The sequence below is a fragment of the Geospiza fortis genome, unplaced genomic scaffold (genome assembly GCF_000277835.1).
Source record: "Geospiza fortis unplaced genomic scaffold, GeoFor_1.0 scaffold173, whole genome shotgun sequence".
Classification (NCBI taxonomy): domain Eukaryota; kingdom Metazoa; phylum Chordata; class Aves; order Passeriformes; family Thraupidae; genus Geospiza; species Geospiza fortis.
Window position 1 is genome coordinate 2,984,942 of NW_005054334.1, and position 10,336 is coordinate 2,995,277.

The following is a 10,336-nucleotide window of genomic DNA, read 5'->3' on the forward strand; positions in this document are numbered from 1 at the left end:
CTGGAGCAATGACATACTGCCACCCACCAGGAGCCGGGCACCAGGTATGCACACACAGGGCCCTTCTAGTCCAGCAAGATGCAGCCAGGGCATAGAGCAGCAGCAGCAGCAAGTCCTCATCTCTACCCAGATGCCCAGCAGTCACTATCCCATCCTTGATCTGCTCAGAAGGCATACTGCTCCCATCCCTTGCACATAGCTCAGATGAGAAGCTCATTCATGTGTCCAGCCCATCTTATCCATCTTTGGATCAGACCTTGTCTCTTGTCCTGTGTCACCAGTATTGAGCAAGGACCAAGAAAGCCATCATAGAGCGCCAACACCACCAGGGTGAGGGTGAAATTGGGAGCACCAAGCTTCTTCAGCATCCCACTCCCTACAGGTGAACAGGTGTCACCTGGATCTGCTGCAGCTGAGGCTCAGGCATCACCAGCCAACAGCCCGCAGGCACCAGGAGGTGTTGGGATAGAGGTGGCAGTGGAGGGATCGAAACCTGCTGGGGAGAAAGCAAAGTGAGGTCAGAGGACAGTTTTTACACCAGCACACAGCTAGAAGATGGGAGGCCTCTCCCTCATGCCCCATTCCGCATCAGGTACTCACCCTGCACCACAGAGCTCAGGACTGTTTGCTCCCCCTAAGATGTCTTTTCTCAGCAAAGCCTCCCTCTGATACCCAAATCCAGCTCTAGCCCATGGAGCCCAAGCCCACAGCTCACCCTGATCACAGGCAGGGAGATGGGCACTGCACCAGCCCCTGCTACATGGTTCTGCTGATGCTCTTTTCATCACCTAGCTGCTTCCCACCCCTCCTATCTCCAGCTAGGATCTTCCTACTCATTCTCTGCAAATAACAACTTTAGGTTTGTTCAATCAAAGAGGAGAAGGTAAATCAAAGACCAGTTTTGTTTGCAGTCAGTCTGAAGTGAACCTTTTTCTTTTTTCCCTTCAGTTTTCTCAGCAAAGCATAAAATGAAAAAAACAAGCAGAATTTCCTTACTTGAGTTTAAAAGAACATTTCTGTTCCTGTCCCTGAGGTAAAAGGTTAGCTTGTTCAGTCTCAAAATGGGAAATAAACAGCAATACTTTTGGCTTAGGCATTGTCCAAATAAAATGTTTTAAATGCTTCATTTCTTCCCACTCACCCAAAAAGGTTTGCAAGGTTTATAAGCATTCACAAATAGCTTAATGCTGGGGTGCCCCTTACCCAATAAGCCATGGGACTGTAAGGTTCCTGTCCCTCCCTCTAGCCCTCCTGCACCCTGTTGGGCTGCCTGCCCCTCCCAGCCTGTTGTCTGAGCAGCAACACCCAGAGCACTCATGCCCTATACCTTGAAGGATCCTCCTGGGGCGAGAAGGGGCCACTGAGCTCAATGACATTGAGATTGTTCTCAAACACACCATAGCTGAGGGTGACCTACAAAGTAGCAGTGAGAAAGGAGTAAAGAGAATGAGTTCAGGAGCAAGGAATTTGCTGTGGATGACAAAATCTCCCATTCTAGTTCTTTCTCTGCTGGCTTAGCCTCTGCCTTCCACATCTCTCCTGTCTTCCTTCCCATGATGATCCACCCTACTAGTCCTTTGCAAGGCAGAGAGAGTGCCATGTCAAAGGCCCTTTCCCAATCAATCATCATTCCTGCTTGTTCTTGTGCCACATTCTCCCAGGGATGCCCTCAATCCTCCCATCACTCCCCCTACATGTGCTCCCCACCACTGATCCCAGGGTGCTGTGACTGGCAGCTGTGCTGCAGGCAACATCTGCTCCTCATTTCAAAGATGCATTTGTCAGAAAAGCCTCCCCAGAAGAGCAGATGATTGATTCAATGCACATCAGTGCCATCAGTGGAACAACGTGCCTGTAAGCTTCCTTCCACTCCTCCTTCCTCACACCCCTCCCTCTTGCTTCCCTTCCCCTCCTCACCTGCTGCATGAGCTGAGAGGTGGGGATGAGCTGCAGGTTCTCCAAGTGGGAGTGGAAGAGTGCATTGGGAATCAGCTGCCCACCAACTTTGCACTCGATGATGTAGCCCACGGTGCAGTCATCTGGCAGGCGGATGAGCTCTGAAGTGCTCAGGAAGTTCCTGCCACTGGAAGAGAGTGGGCTGCATGGGTTAGGAAAAGAGTAGAGGCAGATGTAGGCATCCACTTGGGCAGGAGATTACTGAAAACCAGAAAAATAAATCCTGTAACCAGGCAAGAAATCCCTGAGTTCCAGCTGCACATACTCAGGAACAGGCTTGCTCTTTCACCATTCCCAGCCATGCTGTCCCTGATACATAATCCAGGTCCTTGGTAGGCTGAGGCAGAGAGCTGACAGACTTCACTGAGTCATTTCTCCACGTGTTTGGTGAAGTGCACTGAGCCCCTGGGGGACCAGACAAGCCACCACAAGAGAAATAGTGGGAGCACATGGCCAGGTCCAGGGGGAAGTAAAAACAGGACATGCAGCTTGGATAAGCCACCTACTGTAATGTAACACCACATACTTGGCCACCTTCTGATGACAGGCTAAACCAAATTTTAAGGCTTCTGGAACTGGAATTATTTACACAGTATGAAGCACTGTCTACTACAACAACCCCCAGCAAACTGAAATGTGTTTAAGCATTTTAAAAACAGTAGTGGCAGACTTTATGCTGGGTTAGGCATTGTCTATCTGTGCCACTTTCACTTTACCCTAGATCACAGATCATCCTCTTGACTGAGTCTACCATAAAATACCTATCAGAGGATTTGGCTAAAGCAGCCACCTGGTGTGGATCAGATCTGTCCTTCTGGGTATGCTCAGATCTGGTTAAGGCTGGTTAAGGCACAGCCAATGCCCACCAGTGTATGTGCCTGGGGTATAACCTGGGGCATCATCTTGTTCTAGGCTGGGATAACACCTTGGGACCTACCTCTGTTCTCCTGGCATCAAGCTGAGGAAATGACAATGGACACCTGAGAAGCCAAAGAGGGCTTGGGGTGAGGGAACATAAAATTAGCTCAGGAGGGAGGTATGGAAAGCTGGAAAGAGGCAGATGAAGGGAAGATGAGGTAGGCAGATGGGAAAAGAGTCACACGAAGCTGAAAGGGATGGGAAGGAGTGTGAGGAATAACCAAGAGCCTTAAGAACATGGGGAGAGGGAGTCCATGATCCTGTGACCATGTTTACTGATGTGCCTGCTCTTGCCAGTTTTCAGTGAGTTGGCAGACCCACCCACTACATCCTTCCTCCAGTCTCACATCTTGCAGACATGCAGCATGCAGCACTCTGCACCTTTGCAAACACCACATGCACAAATCCAGGGCTGACACTGCCAGGAATTAATGTGCAGCCACGTTGCTCATCCCCAAAGGCTCCCACACTCCCCAGCTCACCTGGCCCAGGGCATCATCTTCCTTGCCAGCTTGCGGCTGATGCAGAACCCGGCCCCTCCCGTGGCAAACCAGAAGTGCACGGATTTCTGGAGAGAAACACCAGAGAAAATCAATGGCAGAGGCTCCGATAACACCATACTCCCAGAGGTGGGAATACTGGAAACCCAGCTTTGATGTCAGGACAAACACAGCCCTATTGTCACCCCAGCCCCCTGACTGCTGCCCAGAGGAAGGACTTTCTCTCAGTACAGCATGGATTTTCACTTCCTCATAACTGGAACAGCCAGTTGTTCCTGCTGGCAGCAACAGGTGGGGTGCCTAGGGCAAGCTTTTGTCCTGTCAGACATGTACTCAAAGGAGAGCAGAAATGTGGGACTCTGCCCCTTGGACGATCAAATTTAGTCAACATCTTACAGCCATGTTTAGACAAGATGGCAAGTTTTCAGCTGTTGCCTTTCCTCTTGGGACCTGTCTCTCCTTGCAACACTGTGCTGGTTTTGGCTGGGGCAGAGTTAACTTTTTCACAGTGGCTGGTGTGGGGTTGTGTTTTGGATTTGTGCTGAACACAGCATTGACAATACAGAGATGTTTTTGGTATTACTAAGCAGGGTTTACACAACAGCCAAGGTCTTTTTTGCTTTCCTACTGCCACACTGGTGAGGAAACTGTGTGTGCAAGGGAGGTTGTGAGGAGACACTGCCAGGACAGGTGACGCCAATTGACCAAAGGGATTTTCCAGCCCATATGACACCGTGCTTAGTATATAAAGTGTGGGGAGAAGGAGGAAGGGGAGGGACATTTGGAGTGATGGTGTTTGTCTTCCCAAGTCACCACTACACGTGATGGGGCCCTGCTCTCCTGGGGGTGGCCGGACACATGCCTGCCCGTGGGAAGTAGGGACTTAATTCCTTATTTTACTTTGCTTGTGTACATGACTTTTGCTTTCCCTGTCTTTATCTCAACCCAGGTTTTCTACCTTTTGCCCTTTCAATTCTCTCCCCACTCCCTCTGGTGGGAGAGTGAGTGAGCAGCTGCGTGGGGCTTGGCTGCTGGCCGGGGTTAAACCATGACAAATGTGAGCCAAAGCACCAAAACAACCTACTGCCCCCACCCCACCACCACCACCACCCCAGGCTGTACCGTCTGGTTGTTTGGCAGTGTTTCAGAGGCCCAGATGGGTCGGTTCAGGCTGGGTTTGCCCAGGTAAATATCCCGTGTCTCCGCATAGGAGGACAAGAGCTTCAGGAGCGCCTGAGGGTTCAGGTAGTTGTCATCATCCAAGTGGCAAAACCAGCTGGGGCAGACAGGAAGACACAAGAAGTTTGCAGTAAGGAGGGTGCCTCTTGCCCTCGGGGGTCCCCCCACAGCAGCCCTGCCTCACCTCAGGCCGCTGGCCAGAAAGGTGTCGAACTCTGCAGCCATCTTGCAGGACAGGGCCAGGTGGCTGTGCTCGGCAGAGCAGTTGGTGAAGATCACGTGGCCACCTGCCAGAGGAGGGAAAACTCAGAGTCAGCCCACTTTGCATGGTCACAGGGAGGACATGTGGGCAGGAGGGAAGGGGTTTGTTCACAGACAGCCTCCTTATGGGCCCCCAAAAGGCATCCAAGCCCATGGCGACACGAGTTCCACTCCTCCCCCTACCAGGAGATGAAACATGGACAGAGCCAAGCAACTCGGCCACGACTAGAATGCCTGCCATCCACACTTCCACCCTACCCACTGCCAACCATGATGCAGACATTGAGGGGCTCTGTCATGTGCCACTTCTACCCATGGATGCTTTAAAGCAGACAGCACCCTGCGTCCAGTTGGCTGCATGCCCTGGGGTAAGCCAGCTACACCAAACCATCAACACCACAGGGCAAGGGGCAGTGCTGGTGCAGGACAGCCAGCCCCCACACCAGACCACCTCTCAAGGCCAGGACAGCTCAGGAGCTGAAGATAGAGTAGGGGCTAAAGGTGGTGTCATAGGATAGGTCATTACCCATTCTCCTTTTCAAGGCATCATCTTCTTCATCAGTGAAGATGTAGGTCTGGGGAAACAAGGAAAAGAGATTACTCTCGGGGATGGAGCTGGTGATGGTTCTGGCTGCCCACTTCTTCCTCCCACAGCTGGACACACTTGACATGGTTACCCCCCTCCATGGTCTGCTGCTGTACCCATTCACAGGCAGCAGATGAACAGAAGGATGGCTGTGTTCCCTCTTCCTGCAGGGCACAACCACCAGCACTTGTGTGGCTTCGTTTTCACCCCCATCCCACTGCCTTGGGAACAGGGGACCCATGACACTGAGTGAGGGGGCAAGGTATCCCTAGATTAGGTGTCAGTGGTAGAAAAATTAAGGCATTGTGGTTAAATGATGCTTGGGTTAAAAGAACATCTGCTTGTGTGTGAAGTGTGCACAGCCCCCTGCCACTTTCTGCCCCCTCCTCCTCTTCCTCCACTCCCAGGCTTCTCTAATCCCCCTTGCTGCCATTATGTGGCACATCTCCCCCTGTTCAGAGCCAGGCGAGGATCAGGGCTGGTGGAGAATAGCTTTCCTCAGGCAGAAAATGAGCTTTCGTGAAATGAAAAAGGAGTCGCGAGCCATAAACAGCCTCCCCACCAGCTGCCCACAGGCTGGTTAAACACAGCACCTGCACAGGCACAAAGGGAACAGGGCAGGCAGACAGCAGCTCCAGGAGCCATCACTGTTCCCAAAGGCAGGGAGACACGAGTCTCCACATCTCTCACACCTACCCAGCATTTGGGAGATACATCTCTATCTAGAGGACATAGCAGGAGAAAGGTTGTGTATGTGAAAATGAGGCAATGAAGGACCCTCAGAGATACCTGGCTCAAGCAGAGACAGCAGGATGGCTTCCTGATCTCAGATGGATGAGCTACAGGCTCAGTGAATTACCCTCTGAGAGCTGAGCTGCAGCAATGGAGCATGCACACATTCCTACCCCACCCCACCAGTAAAGTCTCTCAGTTAACCCCACTTTCAAGGGGATCATGTGACAAGCAGCAGTTAGCCAAGTCTCAGGTAAAGGAACTGCTCTGGGTCAGGGGACCATACCACAACGTTCAGGCAAGGCAGGGATTGTCAGCAGCATGGGATTTCCCTTGCCAGTATGTCAGAGTTAGAAATTTTCACTATGGCAAATATTTCCAACTTAAGAAAAACAAAATCTGAAGCCGTTGAAACTTTCTGACATTTCCAAAAAAAACCCCAAGAAATATTGTTGCTGGAAATTACTTGCTTACAGATATAAAACCAACTTGATATCACGTGTCTAACAAACATCACATTTGACTTAAAATAGCAAGATGCATCTTTTCCAAATTTTCTACTTGTAAAAATATTCTGAGGTTCCCAGTTTTCTCTTGATGCAAGATGAGAAATGTCGGGGTTTTTTTGCAGACATCCAACATGTTCCTGTGGAACCCAAGGATGAAAGTACACTGTCACCACAGGCAACACCAGACTGTCCAAAATAACTGGGAAAAGGGAAATATGAGTGTGAGGACCAGGCAAGTCTGATTTTTCTGGCACTTTCAAACTGATCTCCATGGCACTCCTGGCTGTGCTCGAGAAGTGCAAAAGATCACAACAGCACCTGCGGCTGCCTCCGTCCTCATCTCATCATCCCTCACACACCTGAGGGTGGGAAACCTGGCACAGCAGTTGCTGCCAGAGATGAAGCACAGAAAGTATCCCTCCATTCTGGAATGGAGAAGATGTCTGTGTAGGAAAGGAGGTCTGCTGGACAGCAGAGCAAGCAGTGATATGGAACCATGTCAAACAGCTTTTTCTGGCAGCTCTTCACGAACAGAAGAGCCCCGGCAATGGATAAATGCTAGACTTTGAGACCTCCTCTGCACACCTGGGGAAATAGCCTAGCAATAAAAAATTAGCAAAAGGAAATAAAGATGTGGAACCAGACAATCCAGGGCCATGTTCATTGCCTAAGCTCCCAGGGTATCATTTCTCTATAAAGAAACCCTCTCCAAAATGCAAACACATCAGCAGGATTACTGTTCTGTCCTGCACAGAGAACAGATTGAAAACCTGGGGTGCGTTCACATCACTGAAAATCTGAAAGCCAGTTCAGGATGGGCCACTCAAAGGTTTCATTCCAATTGGCTGGATGTGTGGGCTTCTAAAAGGAGGGGAAGTGCTAGAAACAGTTCACATTACCAAACCACACCAGAAAGCTGGATTTATCTCCATCAAAACTACTGGGGCCAGGAGTGTAAGTCACTCCAAGATCCTGCCCAGCTAAACAATCATCAGAACCCACACTTCTATTTAGATTAAGCTTTTGCTGAGGAAAAGGCCCTTCACTAAAATGGCTTTCACATCAATCCCCAGTGGGAAGTTTGTCATGGATCAGTTCTGAGGAGGCAGAGCATGGTCCAGCAAAGAGTGCTCATCTCACACTTCCCCATCTCTCACCAACTGCATGTCTTCAGATTAAACTTCAGAGCAGTTTCAGAGACAATCCCTCTCTTGTTTTCTACCCCAAAAGTGTCCAACACAGAGGATTTTTAATTCGGCTCCCATACAGTCTGTCCTTGCCATCAAAACCACAGCTGTTCCTGCCTCCTGTTACAGTCACCTAAGCCTGACCTGGGAGGTCTGGGTTACTTCCTCCAGGAGGAAACCATGCAGGTATCCAGCTCTGAAGCCAAGCTTGGCATCAGCAACATAGCCAGCTGCTAAAATTTCCCTGCTGGCCACTGGTGGAGAAACACTCACTGAATTGGTTTCCGGCCATCACTGAGGGCAAGTGAGACAGTAAGAAGCTGGCTCAGCCCTAGGAGAAGGCAGCCTCTGCACATCAGGACTTCTGAGACCTGAATTTCTCCAGGACTGGTTCCTAAAGCCTATGTCTCTCCATAAGGACTCAATAATAGGAGGTCTGGTGCACTATTCCTGTCCCCACAACAATTAAATGTCCTTTGCAAATTGAAAGCTGTCCTTTTTTTGCTAAGTGAGGCTTTCTATATTGTCAAATTTTCAAAACTAACCCTTTCCTGGAAACTTAAAAAAACCCTTAAGCAGGAATATATTAAAAAAAAAAAAAAAGTTTTTGACTTTCATGTACTTCTCTTTACCTCCCTTTTTGCTCCCACTCCCCTTCCCTCAAAGCCATTTCGTAAAAAAGAAGAAGAAAAACACAGAAAATTGAGAAGGGAGAAGGAAAATATCAAGCTTGCAACAAAAATTGGTAACACTGAAAAAACTCTGTTTCAAAATGAGTGACACTCCCATTCTACCCCTTCCTTCCTATTTTTCTGCTCAGTCTGTGTAGCTTTCTAGAGGCTGGCAGCAGCATGGAAAATCCAACACGTCTTCCAAGGTTTGGACACCACTTGCATTCCAGAGGGGATTAGATGAGTCTGGAGAACTAGTATCTAATTCCTATCATCGGCAGAAAGGCCAGGCACTGATTTGTCAAAAAAGGAGGGACGGGTGAATTGCTCCCTAAAAACCCACTGGGAAGGCCCCAGGAGCAATATCCTAATGCCAGTGCAGGCACGTGGTTGGGTTTGGTTTCCCCAAGGAGCTGCTGGGCTGGAGCTGGCTGGAGAGGAGAAGTGCCCCTGCAGGACGAAGCAGGGCATCTCAGACACCGACAGGGACCTGCAGCCAGGAGAGGAAGCGTGCTCAAAATAGGACATGGCTTCCTGTGACGACCGCAGCAGGCCAGACAGTTGCAGCACCACGAAGTGGAAAACCACCCTTACCCAGCAAACCCTGCTTACCCTGCACTGCTTCAGGCACTCTCCTACCCAGCACCTCCGCCCCCGTCCCCTTCCTCGCTGGGGCCTGAATTCGCCTTATAGGCACTCATCACACACAGGCAGAGGCAAAAAAAAACCCTTCAGGGCAGCCACAAGATTTCTTCTTTCTTGAGGAGCAGCTCTGCGAGGGAGGGAGCAAAGCACCAGAGCTCTGGGGAATGCTCCTGCCCACCAGTGAGCCAGCCTGCACAGCACCACTTAATGTGGTGCCCTGCATCAGTTTCTCTAGCAGGAAGGAAACTCTCCAAACTGTTTGAGCAAAGGATGGAAACATCGGGCCCCCAGTTTAAAAAAAGAAAAAAAGAAAAAGTCAAAAATACACCCACATCACTTCAAGATCATGCACGTGAAGGCATCTGCCCAAGAAGGGAAAGTACGGACTGTGCTGATGTGCTGGGGGGTGAACAGGGCTAACTACAGGAGGTCCTCCAGGAGCCCGTCTGCCTTGTTCTCTTGCCCACTGCACTGCACCTTTCCAGGGCAATGAGCACCCAGGCACAGGGTAGGCATCCTGACAAAGGGCCAGGGGAGCCTGTCAGCTCCAAAGCCAACAAACTCATGGACCCAGGAGAAATGGAAATCCACCGTTTCATACAGGGTGGTCTGTGCATTCAGTCTGGCGTGGCATCTTCACCAGCCTTTCCCAGGAAGCAGCTACTGGTGAAACATTTTGCTGAATAGCATCTCCCTTTGAATGTGAAGTGGGAAATAGAGAAAATGAGGCAAAGCACTGAGGGGCACTACAGTGCCCAGCCTCCCTTTCCTCTGGCTTTTATCCCCTTGCCCTGAGATCCCGTGCCTGCCCCATTACTAACACCCTCTCTCTAGTCAGAATCCACACACTCACCTGTTCACTGGCCTGGGATATCCACGTGTCCAGGAGCAGCTTCATCCTGCTCTGGTGAAACCTCTTGGTTGTCTTCACAGCTATGAAAATGTCCCCAAGCGTCAGGCTTCCCTCACTCCTATATCCCCCCAGAAGATGGAGTCTGAGGTCCGTCTGCCCCCTGCCACCAGCTCCCTCTGGGCTCCCTTGGCTCTGTTGCTCCGGCTTCTCCAACACCCCCTCCCCGATCTCTGCGTACTGAGCCGCTTCCCGAGCCCCACGGTGCCGCATGGAGAGGAGGGCCACGCTGGCAAGGACGACTGCGGCTCCAGAGACACCGCGGAGGAGCCGGCGGCCCAT

The 10,336-nt window shown here is 50.6% G+C and overlaps 1 protein-coding gene across 1 annotated transcript; it reads right to left on the reverse strand.

Moving 5' to 3' along the window:
• Positions 1–416: 416 nt before the first annotated feature.
• Positions 417–10,336, reverse strand: MFNG (MFNG O-fucosylpeptide 3-beta-N-acetylglucosaminyltransferase). The gene is made up of 8 exons (XM_005421828.2): positions 9,998–10,336; positions 5,341–5,389; positions 4,738–4,840; positions 4,497–4,650; positions 3,357–3,442; positions 1,918–2,083; positions 1,328–1,413; positions 417–493 (listed from the first exon to the last, which is right to left on the reverse strand). The coding sequence occupies exons 1-8, from the start codon at positions 10,334–10,336 to the stop codon at positions 427–429; spliced, it is 1,050 nt and encodes a 349-aa protein (XP_005421885.1). The 3' UTR covers positions 417–426.